The 15063-nt window shown below is 40.5% G+C and overlaps 1 protein-coding gene across 3 annotated transcripts in view; it reads left to right on the top strand.

Annotated features, from left to right (window-relative positions):
* Positions 1 to 15063, top strand: part of ZCCHC17 (zinc finger CCHC-type containing 17) — a 52197-nt gene that overhangs the window by 5318 nt on the left and 31816 nt on the right. For 2 of the 3 annotated variants that reach the window (XM_069224899.1, XM_069224901.1), the window contains exons 2-3: positions 7748 to 7927; positions 13273 to 13330. In XM_069224899.1, the coding sequence (XP_069081000.1) occupies positions 7886 to 7927; positions 13273 to 13330 (100 nt within the window). In that variant the 5' untranslated portion in view covers positions 7748 to 7885. The remainder of the gene's footprint in view (positions 1 to 7747; positions 7928 to 13272; positions 13331 to 15063) is intronic. The other variant, XM_069224902.1, reaches the window with a different exon arrangement.

The following is a 15063-nucleotide window of genomic DNA, read 5'->3' as shown; positions in this document are numbered from 1 at the left end:
CTTTAGGGTGATGAACCCTTCCCCGAAGCTTGTGACATCCATCATTGAGTCCCCTGTCTAGCACTGGGGAGTATACTGGTATGAATCTGTCTATTCGTCGGCCATTTTGTAGTTCACCTGCTTTGTGAGGGGTAAGATGATTAGTGAACAGAAATGTATATTAAGCTATACTACAAATGCTACAGTCGGAAGTGGTAGGCTAGCTCTTGGGTGTGACTTGATTAGCGCACCTTCAACCACAAGACTAAAAAATGATGAATGAGTGAGACAGTCAAAGCCTGTCTGTCATGGGTGGCAGCATGTTTCAAAGTTTCTAAAATACATGTACTATTTCAGAATGGGTTTTAAAATTCTTAACATATATAGGATACAGTGACCACCATAGACTCTTCTAGAAGGACATCACAACTGTTCCTGTCGATTCAATAATCTCTCTATTAACATTGCTATGCCAACACAGTTATATGTATGTTTTCCTATGCTTTAATTACTTCATGTAGTGGCGTGATAACATGAAAATTCCTGCTTCTACTGTTAATGTAATAGTAGCATTAAGAGGTTATAAATCCATCTTGTATGGCTAAAACATTTGATGTCCATGTGTTTCTTAATTGCCGAAGTGTTCTTTGGGTATTGTGAGAGGTGTATACATTGGACTATGCAGACTGTGATACGAAAGCTGAACACACAACCACATCTAAGAGTGATGCAAGTAAGGACTTGACATCGACAATACCCATGTGTGAGCCTATCCAAAATTAACTTATTTTAGAGGTCACAGTGACCATTCCCACAGCAGTAGTTTACACAAGTAAAGTGTGGGCTGTGTACAATAAAATTAATCATGAGTGCATAATTATGCATTGTATCAGACGTCTGGGCAACTGTTCCGTCGAGAGCTAACCTCAAAGGAACAGTTCCCACCAGAACCACTGTTGTGGTTTCTTTAGTTAGCATTTGACTAGCTTAGCTGAAGTACTACGTGGCAACATTGTTCATTAAGCGGTAGCCGTATTTGTTTGAAAGTGCTAATTGGGCTTATGGCAGTTTTCAAGTAGGTCACTAAAGCTTGTTTTAATTACAGACAGAAAAATGGGATGGGGTGGTTGAAAGAAGGCATATCTTCATTGTGCCATTTTATATATGTAATCAATCCTTACTTTACTATTGGGATGAAGTGGAAAAAATGTCACATGGTAACATATTGTGATACAATGCCATAATTGTCATTTTGTGTAAAATATTTTATGTTTGAGGTGAGTAACCACACTTTAAATTTAATCGAAGTGTTCCACAGGGCATAGGTCCTTCCTTCTGAGATATAACAATGGTCAAAAATGCTCAATGCCTTTTCTGATGTCTTTAGGAACATAATCTCACCTGGTTTAATTCAATTTCAGTCTTCAGACTAATTATGGTAAACGAAAATGGTGGATTCGGTAATGATACTATAAGTGAACATTGGACGTATACATGTAACCCATTATAATCTGTAACTGTAGTCACCTTGCATGTGAATATATAGGAGAGTGAATAATTCATTGTGTATTGAAGTGTCACTTTCTTGCATAATTGACCATTGTGAAAAAGGTCTTCTTTGTGAATATTGCCATTTAATTATTCTTTGTCCCTGATGAAGCAACATTAGCAGCCGTGAAACGTGCTTGCCTATCTTCCTGTGAGGCATACATTTAAGACATATCTTCCTGTGAGACATAAACTTAATTTGTGGCAAAGTCATTTTTAAGGCCTGACCTAACAGCGCACATGTGCTGTTGCTGCAAGGGAAACTGTATACGGTAAATAGCTTGGAGCCCGCCCGTTAATGACCATTTGTCTTTTTTTTTTTTACCTGCCTGCCTCCTAATTGGCCATCATATGCCTCACTTAATTTCTTTTTTTTTCTCTCTGGAATATGGACCAAGTACTAATTGATTTAGTTTGATTTGTGTCCTTTGGCTATCTTTCTGCTGCATGCTGTGATTCAGGATACTTTATTTTTTATTTTTTTTAACCATCATTTCCACGCTACACCTATGGGTGACTCTCAACTTCCATATTACTGGTTTCTTTGTTGTTGCCTTATTATGTTTTGGAGTTTGGCCCTTCATTTTACAGTACCAAACAAATGGCATAGAATTTTAAAGCAGCCCATGTGACTGTATGTGTTTGGAGTCTGCACCTCTTCTCTGCGCATACAAAGCACGTGTCTGTTTAAAGCATATACTAGTTTGAAACCGGACTCCCATAGTCTCCAGACAAGTAGTCTAGTCACATGCTTCAGGGTAAACTAAGCAACGTATGCATTTTAGGCACATGCCTTTTTAAAAAGTAAGTGGCTTTCTAAAGTGCCTCAATTTTGAGTAGCCCTGTAGTTAATCCATTTCTCCTTAAAACCTGTGTCCTCGGTCGCTTATGTTATCCACTTCTTCTCTGCGCCTACAAATTATGTGTCTATTTAAAGCGTTTTGGTTTTGTGCAGCTCATCAGCTACTCATCTGTCTTTAAAATCTGTGCCTAAGTCCACATTCTCATGTATTCCACCGAAAGAGCTTTCAGGCACTCTATATTGATATGCACTTGGGTGTAAGAGCTGTACCCTAATGGCCGCAGCTACCCTCCACTCAATTCCATTCTAACCCACTCCAGTCTAGCCCACTCCACTTCAGTCTACCCAACCAACTCCAATCTACCCCAGTCCAATCTACTCCACTCTATCCTACCACACTCCAATCTGCCCCACCACAGTTTAGCCCACTCCACTTCAATCTATCCCAGTCTACCCCAGTCCACTTCCATCTACCCCACACCACTCAAATCTACGCCACTAGAATCCACCCCATCTACCCCCACTTCAGTCCAGTCTACTACAATCTAGCCCACTCCAGTTGTCTCCAGTCTACCCACTCCAATCTAACCCCCTCCACTCGTCTACCCAACTAAAATCCACTCTAACCAAATCTACCCAACTCGCCACACTCCACTCCAGTCTACCCCACTTTGCCCCACTCCACCCCAATCCACCCTACTCCATGCTACCCCAGTTTACCCAATTCCACTCCAGTCTACCCCACTTCACTCCAATCTACCTCATTCCACTCCAGTATACCCCAGTCCACCCCACTGTACCTAATTCCACTCCAACATACTCCAATCTAACCCCCTCCACTCTAGACTGCCCCACTAAAATCTAACCCCACTCTACCCTACCCCACTTCAACCCAATTTATCCAATTCCAGTCTACCCCACTCCACCCGTCTACCCCTCTCCACTCTATTCCATTCCAATGTACCCTACTCTATGCTACCCCAATTTTCCCAACTCCAGTCTACCCCACTTCACTCCAATCTACTTCACTTCACTCCTGTATACCCCAATCCACCCCATTGTACCCGATTCAACTCCAGTATACCACAATCCACCTTCTATACTTTAATCTACTCTGTTGTGACCCCTTAAAATTTACCCCAATCCAAACCAGTCTCCATTCCACCACATTTGACCCCACTCAACTCTAACCCAATTTACGCAACTCCAGTCTACTCCATTCCAGTCTACCCCACTCCACCCCATTTCAATTGTCTGCACTCCACTCTACCCGACTCCACTCAAGTCTACCCCACTCCACTCCACTCCAATATACCCCAATGCACTCTACCCTATTCCAGTCTACCTCATTCATTCCACTCTCATCTAACCCCACTTGACCTCACTCCACTCCAGTCTACACTCTCCACTCCAGTCTACCCCACTGCATTCCATTCTTCCTCACTCCGCCCCAATCTGCCTCAATCCAATCTACCCCAATCTACTCTACTCCACTCCATCTACTCCACTCCACTCTATCCCAGTCTACCTCCACTCCACTCTACACCTCACTCAGTCTACTCCACTACCACCTATAGCCTACTCCACTCCACCCCATTCTACTCCACTCTACTCCAATCCAACCCAATCCTCACCAGTCTACTTCACTCCAATCCACCCCACTCCATTCTCCTCCACTCCAATGTACCCTACTCCACTTCAGTCTTCTCCACTCCTATCTATCCTACCTAATCTACCCCACTCCACCTCAATCTACTCCAATCCAACCCAATCAACTCTACTCCACTCCAATCTACCCTACTCCACCCAGTCTACCCCACTCCACCCAATCTACCTCACTCCTCCCCAGTCTACCTCAATCTACACCACTCTTATCCAGCCCACCCCATTCTACCCCACTCCACTCTACACTAATGTACCCCAATATACCCTCTCCCATCCACTCTGCCACACTCCATGCGGGACCACTGCCTACTCTTTAAAAATGTTCTTCTCCATTCACAAAGGGGAAGGGGTCACTTTGGGACACCTTCCCCGTTGCAAATGGGTTACCACCTCCTTTGAGTTCTTGGTAACATATTAATGTTTTTACTACCAGATTTTGGTCACAGAACATTACTACACACAATAAGAAATCAGTATATGAAATGAACGCCCTTAAATGCTCTTTCCAAATTGTAATTCCTTAATGTTTCCTAAACCCATTTAACAATTCAGAAAACCTTTTCCAAATTGTCAAATGGGTTTCGAATATTTAAGAAAGGGTTTTAGCAGTTGCATAACCTCACATTTACTGAATCTGATGGTTTGGGGCCATTAAAGCACTCTGTACATGAGGCCCCAGATCCATTCTTGTGTCACTATAGTCTCCTTTACTGCTTTTGAAGTATTTTAAAAACTTAGTGGATTTCTCTATAATTTTCAAATCACAGAAGTCTGATTTTTCAAACGTTTGGACCTCATAGGGAATAGCATATGGGCAAGGTACAAAAGGAGATATATGGTTGAGAGCCATGTCTCCTTTGTCTTCTGTTTTTCATTCTTATTGTTATCGGAAAAGAAACAAAACTTAATCTATGCGGAAATTCATTAAGTTTTTTTTTTTTACTCAGTGGACTATAATATGGTGTTGGGATGAAACACCAAATCTTTATTGAATATTTTCATCTCCATTTCTGTCAGAGTACCACCCAATAAGTTGATCACTATGTCATGCTGGATTGTATGCTGAGTTGGACGGTGTCCCTGTTCCTCATGATACTTGGTGAATCCAGTCTTTATCGGTCTTGAGTTTTATATTTACCCTCAGATTGCCTTCTGCCTTGTCACTTGCCTCACCCTAAAAAATATATTTTGCATTAACTGTTTTAATGGACATATTTGGGCTAGTGTTGATCTCTATAGTTAGTTACTTGAGTTATTTGGTATCTCATTATCACTACTTCTGCCGGTGAAGACCATGCTTTGTGGAGTAATTCCATGTTCATTACTTCAAACCTTAGAGTTAGGTCGTTTTGATTGGGTGTAACGCACATCTTTTTCATATGGGTAGCTACTTTTTCAGGATGCCTTTTGAATCGATCTTTCTTTTGTATTATATGCCAAGATCACAGTTTTTATATTGTTTTCCATTTCTAAGACTGCGATACACATGGTATCTGTAATTTTTCGCAGATACGGGTACATGAGTTTTTTATTTTTTTAATTTCAAACAAGTTTATGTGCCCTTGAACTCTGATAAATCACCTCACTTGCATAATGTTGACTTCCGCTCCTAAATTTGCCTACGTGGATACAGGTATGGACGCAAAAATAGCCCCGTTTAGCCTGGCTTGTTCCATACAGATACAGCGTTCATTTGTGATTGTCCAGCCCATGGTGCGGATCTGGTTCTCAGCTGTTTTGTCCTTATTGCCTCTTTTAGGGCTGTTTTAATTTGATTACGTTGGAAAAAGGCGGAAGGTTCCCACTCATATGTGACTCATCATTTGCAGCATCTGTTCAGGAGCCAAAGTTGAGTGTGTAGCCAATTATTTGGCCCCCAAGGCATTATAAGACAGGGCAAGATTGTTTGAAATAATGTAAAAGAGAGCAAAACCTGACCTTTTCAGATCTAGATACAAATTAAAAAAGTGGATTCTGCTATTTGATCAGTGATCTAAAAAATAAATATAATTATAGATTACCTAGTCAACATCAACACAACTCCTGCAACTCAGCCACTTCTCTATTATGTGAAAAAATACTGGGACAGATAGAGGAATTTCTCCACCAAGAGAGGCAGAATTGACATCCTCACAAAAGTAAACTAAATCGCATAAAAATAAGTCTACTTGGATATTAGGATGAGCGAACCATATTATGCATTGTCTGGAAAAGTTGTTCCCAACAGGATGATGAATTCTCTCCCAGTTAGTGTGGCATGTTTCTTCATTCCCCAGTTGGCACTAGGAAGCATCAGTAAGATTACATTTTAGTGGATTGTTTTAATGTATGTTCTTTGTAGGGGAGATGTATAGTATTTTTGAATATATGTAAAGGAAAAAACGAATATTAACATTAAGTGTACAGGAAGACCTCCAATTTGGTTAGACTTTATTAATACAAATTATGTGGCTGGTGGCACAAATCCATAACTTCGCAGTACACGCTGCAGCTACAGAATAGATTGCATAAAATCACTGGACTTCACAATTGTCCAGTGCTACATCAAAATATGTGTCAAAAGGAAACAAAACATAAATATTTAAATTCCAGTCTAGGGCAATTGGGAGCTGCAGTTTAAAGAAAATAGCTTTTTCAAGCTAACCCTCCCTCCCCATCCAAAAAACGGGCAGTGGAAAAATACATATTGAGTAACATGTTCTTACATTGCCATCTCTGAGTTCTTCTAATAATTACAAACAACTTGGCCTACGACCTACTGGTTTATGTTCTTGCTAGAATTCCTTGATTGCAGTATTGTACCATAAAGTTATTTATTATGTATCCTCTTACATAGGAGGCAGTAGAGCCTGTGTTGGTTGTGTTAGGTGAGAGGTTCTATAGAAAATGCATTATTTATCATCTTGACAATATTTGTGCAGTTTGATGGATCTGCAAAAAACTTTCAAAACTAATTACATACAAGGTGGGTTCCTCATGGCAAGTTTTGCTCAGATGCATCAAGCAGGATCCCAAAAGTGACATTCCCCATTTTAGATTCTTATCTCCTTGAAACAGAAAAGAAAAGGTTTATCGCAACTACAGCAGAAATGGCATATAAGGAGAACTTTACTCAACGAGGTGTCTTTGTGTGGGTTGGTGTAAATCCTATTGGTAGTATTCTAAAAAATAGAGTTTGAAATGTGATCCTGTCTGTGCATGAAGAGAACATTTTAGCAATATCTTGAAAGTTAGAAAGGGATTTTTTTGATTTGCCCATAACTTAAGTGCTGTTGGACGGATATGCACAAGATTTGGCAGTTTGGTAATATGTTTAGCTTACTCTTGGTATTGGTAAATCTGTGCAGATTCATGAATAAGAAGACATTTAAAAGGGAACAGTCAAAAGTGTTCATGTGCCAATAAATATGGCTTAATTGGACGAATACTTTAAAATTTTGGCAAGCATTTGGCGACTCAAAGGTGAGGCCCTATGGCCAACCACATAGCACATAGCTGAAGGCCTGAAAATCAGGCCATTCACCCAATCCTGGTGCTCACAGCCATGGGAAGTGGGGCCAGCCTGCCGCAGTGTTAGGGTGCAGGGCCTGGCCTGGCCGGGGGTGAATGAGCTATCTGTGTGTGTTTGTGTATAGTGACTCCCATTGTAGTTTCTGTGTATGAGGTCCTTGTATCTTTACCGCTCTGTGAAAGTGTCTCCTTTTTGATATTTTCAAGAATAAATTTAACATATTTGTTTATACTTTCTTACAGTGAACTCTTGTCTGGTGATTAGAGAGGCTTGTTTAGTAGCAGCCTGGGTGTCACATTATTGCTTGGTGAATATTTGAGTAGTGTCGCCACTCTTCATCAGTCTTCCACAAGACCCTTAAGGTGCGAGATCCCTTGGTCATGGAACCATTACCTGATCTCTACGATATCTTCCAAGGAGAGGTAAGTCTGACATGATTATTTCTACATTTATTTTGATGCAGTTTTATGTCAGTTTTTTCACATTCATAATATTAAATGAAAGAAAGACCTACCTCATTCATGTTTGCTCTGTTTGCAGCCCCTTATTTAGAGGTTTCATTTCTGAAGCAAACATTAAAATGGAGACATAGATATTTCATTTAGGCTGATAAATTGCTGCTTCTGTTGATCATTTGGCCTATTTTAGTGACATGATGTACCCCTAATTCCTGAGTACATATTGGTGATCCTTAATAAAAGGATGTAGGCAGGCTGTTGGTATTGTACAAATAGTCACAGAGAATGATTTTTCAAGTCTTGTGGATGTATTTGCTCATGTTTTGTACTCACCATAACTTACAGTTTAAAGCATTTTATTGACAGTGCACCTTTTTAGACCTCATTTAAACATGGTTGAACTACCTCTTCACAGAATAGCACTAGCATCCATGCGAGTTATCAATTCAACCCCACCTAATTGTTCTGTCAGTTTGTATCTTATGTAAATTACAATAACCCCTACTATCTCACTCCCTCAACCGCACATATCATTGTCACATAATAATCATCTCAAAAGAAGAGCTGAATAGAGCAGCCCATCAAAAGAATTGATGTATAGGGCAAACCATCTACACCCAAACAGTTGACTTTTTTTTGGATCTAAGACTTTTGACTCTCCAATCCTCGCATTAGTATTATAGACCCAGCACACTTAATCAGATTGGTCACGTATGGATAGTGTATAACTTGAAAAGATGATCATTCAGCGGGTACTAAAAGGACTGGAAACTCCTGTGCTTACTCTACAAATCAAATTGTATGAATGCTTTTCCATGGCAAGGGCCTCCCATAACTTGTAATACCATGTTGTGAGGGGGTTTGGAGTCTAGTCCCCTCAAAGGCTGCTGCTATAAGCTGTTTCACATTAAGTAGCATATGGTGCACCAATATTTCAGACAGTGCCAGTTTGGTTATCGTGAGGTCCCAGGTCAGCAAGAGAGTATGTGTGATGGAGCTAAGATATGGATTTCGAGATATATATTGTTTAGAGATTGATGGGAGATCCCAGAGGTCCCACCACTACCTGGCTAAGTCCACATGGACTGTTGTTCATTTTCTACTACTTGCTTTTACAATTATTTTTTATTGCATATTTACAATACATGCTTTTACTTCCATGTATTGTATGTCTCTCTTGCTGTCCATAATTAGAGCATCCGTTGATGTGAAGCCTGATAATATCTCCAAAGGTCTGAGAAAGTCAACCCCGCAATCTCCAGTTTCGTTGTGCCTTCTTGGTCCCCCTAAAGTTGTTGGCCGCCTGGTCATTTAACTTTCTCTGCAGACCCAAGAGGTTGTCTTTTGGGATAGGAGTTGGGAGTACCTGGAAGAAGTATAACAGCGTCTGATATATGACCAGTTTCACTGCTACTTTTCAGCACAGCCACAATATCAGAAGGACACAGCATTTGTCTAAGCCAGCAGGTATCCAGGTTTTAAGGGGAAGCCGTTCTCACAAACCCATCTTGACCAAGTAAATAAGAACAATACTAAGATAGCAAATGGATCCCGACCCCAACCGGAACGTTGATACTTATGCAGTGAAAGTATACAAGAATACAGGAGCTTAGGTTTAGAATTTCGAACTTGTCTTTATTAACTTTATAGCTCACCATTTCAAACCTTCAAGCTGATGGAGGATGATAGGAAGTGATCAGATATTGTCACCATAAGTGGGACATCATCTGCTAAAACATGGGCCCAGGCATCAACATTATCCTCATGAGGATATTTCTGTTCTGGGATGGTCAGATTCCAGCGTATCCAGACTTCCTGTAGTCTTTATGGGAATTTCATTATTAGCCATCAGAATATCAAAACCTTACTGCCTGACAATGTGTACATCAGGACAGTGATGGGAGGAGAACATATCTGCTGAATAACTTCCACAACAGTCACTTTTTTATCATCAGAGGTGTCCTGAACATCTGACAATGTTCTCTTAAAGCACATCAGCACCGACCAGGTTACCAGCAAAATGGGTCTCCTTTCTCTATATCATCAACTTCTATGGGAGGCTCCCCCATCATCCAGGTTATTCTCCATCTGGTCTCTGTCTCCCAGCACAGTTTCTCTATGCTTCGTGTCTACTCCACTCCATTGTCTTCTCCGTACACCTTCCATGGGAGCTGCCTGTGCGCCCCACTGCCGTCTAGGCACCTGTTTTACCTCCCCAGACGGCATCACTTGAAAGGTATTCTTTCTCTGATCCCATGGGAGCTATTTTTAAGGGCCCACTTTGCTACAAACGCACAGGCTTCTCCTCTTGGGCATCACCGTTCAGAAGTTCTCTGGCTCCAGTGTCAGTACTCCTTAAGCTTTCATCCCCAGTTCAACATAAACTCTGAGATCATGGGCATAGTTCCAAACTCATCTACCATGTTTGCTCCTACCTCACTCGCTATAAAGTTTAAGCTATTTAGTACAGACTGGAAACAGCAGAATAACAGCATCTCTAATCATGATTGGATTTTCGGACTTTAACTTCTCTCCCAGGCAAATACATGGTAGTTGTAGGCCACAAACAGCAATGGGCACAGGAAGGTTGAAATAAATGGATGTTCTGCTTATTGTGATGTACTTGACCCTGGCATGCCTAGTCACACCTTCTCATGCAAAAAGAACAAACAAAATGTGGAGCTACAGCACCAGAGACAGAAACAACACCATTACATTATTATGATATTCCAAATTGGCTTGTGTTTTCAAATATGTTGCAGTAGTGAGAGCTCCTGAGCACTAAAGAAAATGGTCCTTGAATGCTTGCATGTAGTGTGGCTGTGGTGGTACTTTAAAATGCTCATTAAAACAAAGTGAAACACATTTTTTTAAATGATTCAGACTGACATTTACTGTACCATCATGGTTTGCCTTATTTGCTCTGATCATATTTTTACAAAGTCGGAAGATGTGATAGAAGTTGATGTTATTTATATGCAACTTAGAAGCAAGACTGAAAAGGCCTGGTCTTATATACTTGGGTCAGCTGTTCATTGCAGGTGCACCATTTGTCTTCAAATGATCCAAATGTTCATTCTTTTCACAAAATAGATTGTTTGCAGTATGCCAAACTACAATAGTAGGCCTAGAATATTCTGATAAAGTGTGGAGTGCGGGGAAATAGTGCAAATAGTTAACATAACTGTCCTTGACGCACAACTTTTCAACTTGTGCAGACTGGAGAGAGATCACTCTTAGATATTTAAGTTCAACCATTGTAAAACTTTGATATAAGTGTGGCTACTTCATCTCATTGCTGTCAAATCAGAGAAAACATGTAAGATGTGTCTGTGTTGGTCTCTCATCTCTAACAAGGTTACCATATGTATCACACAGTGGCTAAATACCGGAGCGCGCACACAGCGATAATGACTCACGCATGATGAATCTGCCCCATAATTCCACCGGGAGGTTACCATGCTGTAGCTATAGAATTATAAATGAGTGACAGTGAATTACAGGGATTTTCTTCACCAAGGGGTTCCGAGTGACATGAAATGGGCAACAAGAGCGAATGTTGAGTTCTTTATGATGTCACTCAGAACCCTGAGGTGAAAAACATCCCTGTCATTCGCTATATACCCATATATAATTTGGTTATCTATGCTCCTCTCTAAATCATTTACCCCTGCTTTCAACTGCTATGCTGGGGCAGATTTGTAATGGGGAGCCATACATGGCATGACCTCTCCTTCCTGTCCCAAACTAAAAGCAAATACGTGGCCTTCTGTCACCTTCCACTGTCTGTGCCTTCTTTTCCCTCTCCTTTGGAAGCTGTGCTCCCTGCATTCCAGTGCTGCTCTGACAGGCTGTCACAGAGCCCGGCAAGAGCAGCCTGGAATTCCTTTATGATGTAGCATCAGTGAGTTACGAAGTCCGTAAGCCACCATTGCTCATGGCTTTCACTGACAGCCATACTTAACATATAGAATTATAGATTATAACAACAGTGAATTATGGGGATGGTTTTCACTGGGAGGGTCTGATTAACATGAAATGCACAGCAAGAGCAAAGCGTGAGTTGTCTATGAGGTCACTCAGAACCCTGAGGTGAAAAAACATCCTTGTAATTTACTTTTTACTCATCTGTAATGTTGTTATATATGGTCCCCAAATCGTCTGTCCCTACTTCCACTGAGAGTCCGGGGCAGAGGATAATAGGAGCCATACATCATACCTGGCATAAATGTGAAAAAATAACATACCCACTATCCTTAAACAACCCCAGCACCTTGCTTTCCTTTCAGTCAGAGAAGACAAAGCAGTGCTGCACCAACAGGCTCACAGAGAGCTCCGTCAGCACGCCCTAGAGCACTTTTCTAAAGTATCAACAATAGGTAACGAGTTTTGTTATCAACAGTGAGTTACCAGATTTAGAATTGATGTAAACAATAGAGGCTTCCTATGAAAGCCATACATAACAAAGTTTACATTCGCTTCCACTCGGCCCTCCTGGGATGAGTATGAACAGGACAATGATCCACCACTCTGTTGCCCTGCCCCAGTGTGCGATTCACTACAGGAATTACTAAGAGAATGAATAGCCTCTAAAAATGTTTTGAAACAAGTTATAGAACGTGTTGGCTATAGATTAATTAACATTAGAAATGCACAACAAATACACAAGATATATGTAAGCCTGCTACCAATGACGAACAGACTTGTAGACCTTCACAACTAACGTCTGCCAATCCTACGCCCTCAGCTGTTTTTCATTTACTGTAATTATACCTATAAATTAAGGCTCCCTACTGTCCGTTTTTACTGATTGTTTTTTTTGCGGACAGAACACCTATTTCTCTATCTTTAAGTATTTTGTCACTTTTTTGAGTGATTCTTGATGCTGTCAATCATAAGTGCTAGAAAAATAGCAGACCATCAGGGGAACGTAAAAATTGGGACTTCTTTCCCTACAAATCTGTCGTAGCTGTTGATGTACAATGCATTTTTAGCAGTATATTGTATACAGTTGTGATTTAAATATGGCTGCCTGGATCACTAAAACCTGTAAGGCATTTGTGTTTGATTGTACTTGGGAATGTCGAATACATGTAGAAATATAGTGGTTGCACAAGTTTAAAAAAAGTAGTAACTTGGCAAGTGCTGGTCTACTTTTGGACAGGGTGCATGTTCTAGTGTTGAAGGTGGGTTGTGTTATGGGGTCATCAGTTAGAGTGTCCTTGTCCTTTCAGAGGCTGGATTTTCAATAATGAAGGATAATCTCAGGCTCTTGTTTGCCTGGTGCTGATTATCTAATTTCTTTGTAGGTAGCAAGTATTACAGAATATGGAGCCTTTATAAAAGTTCCAGGCTGCAGAAAGCAAGGTACTGCCTGTTTGTGTCACTCTACTGCGTATGTGCAATCCTCTCTTTCTGTACACAATGTGTCTAGTAATTCTTTGTCAGGGCAGCAGTGAAGAATTGCACATTTACTTTCTTTGTTACCCAAATGATGGCAACCACAATACAACCGGAAAAAATATACAATACTTAGAAATTAAATTACAATGTAGTTAAACCAATCAATACCTGCCTATTCAATTTCTTGCATGCCCACCATTTTGAAGGGCTCTCTTTGCTGCTTTGCAGTATATGATGAGTAATTTTGTTATATCCCACATTAATATTCGTAAATCTGTCTCTAACTTGTGTTGTTTACATTTTGTTTTATCCCAATTATTATTATGACCGCTGTGGTAAATTGTCATGCTTTATTACGCTGTGGAAAATTGTCATGCATTATTGTCAATAGTAGTCATTAACCTCACCATATTTTAACTGTTTCTTGCAATCATTTTTATCGTGGTTGCCCAGAAGCCCAGATTTGCAGTTTCCTCTGGCTGATCTATTCAGAGATATTTCCCCTTTTGCTCAGGCAGTAACAGGGCTGCTAATTACATAAAGAATTCCAGTTATTGGAAGCTGGGTATTAACATCTTCCAGAGGATTGTAGCGATTTGAGATTCTTGCAAGATAGATATATGTGCCTCACATCTCATCAACCAGCATCTATCGCTTGGTCATTGGTGACACATGCGCTTCTGCAGGATTAGACTAGAATTCATGATAAAGCATTTCCCTTTTCCTGGATGGTTTCGTGAGTCGCTCTACAATTCAGGGTGCAACTGCCAGATTTGGTGTTCAAAACCCCTCTATAAAGATCCCAATCTTGGTTTTAGTTTTAGAACTTTCTTGGGCTTTTCCCAATCCATCTACCACGTTTTCCTTCAATTCTGAAAAATTATTAGGGTCACCACTTCTCTTCAATCAAGATTACTTAGGAAGTTTTATTTCCCAATCTTGTGGATTTTTCCTCATTTTGAGGCTAATTCTAGAAAACACTGTTCAACTTTCATATTCTAACTGAGCAGAGTGGCACCGTGGGCGTTGGGAAAAGGTCTGTCTTTCCTTGGGTAATTACACTCAAACAGCGAGGACAAACTACTTTTTCTAGCCCTCGGTTGCAACACCAACATTTCCAGAACCAGTTGATTGCACGGATCTCTCTCAGGACATGGCTGAAGCACTGCAACAACAGTTCGGTATAAAGTACGGAGATAGCGCCCTTGAAAGTCCTTTGCAATTTATTTCACTGATTATCTGGTAGTTCCTCCTTCTGTTCCCTATTTTTCCATGGAGCATGTGAAAGTTAAGTATTTTTTGCATGGACTTGTGGTGAATTTTGACTTCCGCCCTGTACAGTATTCTAGTGATTGTGCCAAAGCTGGGTTTTTGATAGGGTCTTAATGTGGGACAGATCTCAGTTAGATCTTTAGTGACACCCTCAGATGTATTTCTGGATAACCTTGCTACATTTCTTTTAAAACATAAAAACATAAGTTTCCTGATTTTGAATATCCTGCCAAAGATGCAGTTTTGTGATAACAGTGGCTGTCCTATGCCACTCTCGTCCATCAAGTGGCCTTGGAGACTGCTTGGTTTAGAATTACATCAGTGATGTCATATTTATGTGGCATGAAAGAAGAAATGTAGGATGAATTCGACCCTGGTTCCCATTCTACCAACTTTGCTGGTGTCATTGATCCTGCAGTGCTTAT

This window comes from Pleurodeles waltl, chromosome 3_1, assembly GCF_031143425.1.
Source record: "Pleurodeles waltl isolate 20211129_DDA chromosome 3_1, aPleWal1.hap1.20221129, whole genome shotgun sequence".
NCBI classification, from domain to species: Eukaryota; Metazoa; Chordata; class Amphibia; order Caudata; family Salamandridae; genus Pleurodeles; species Pleurodeles waltl.
Note: the sequence above shows the minus strand (reverse complement) of the source record. Positions and strands in the feature narration are given on the sequence as shown.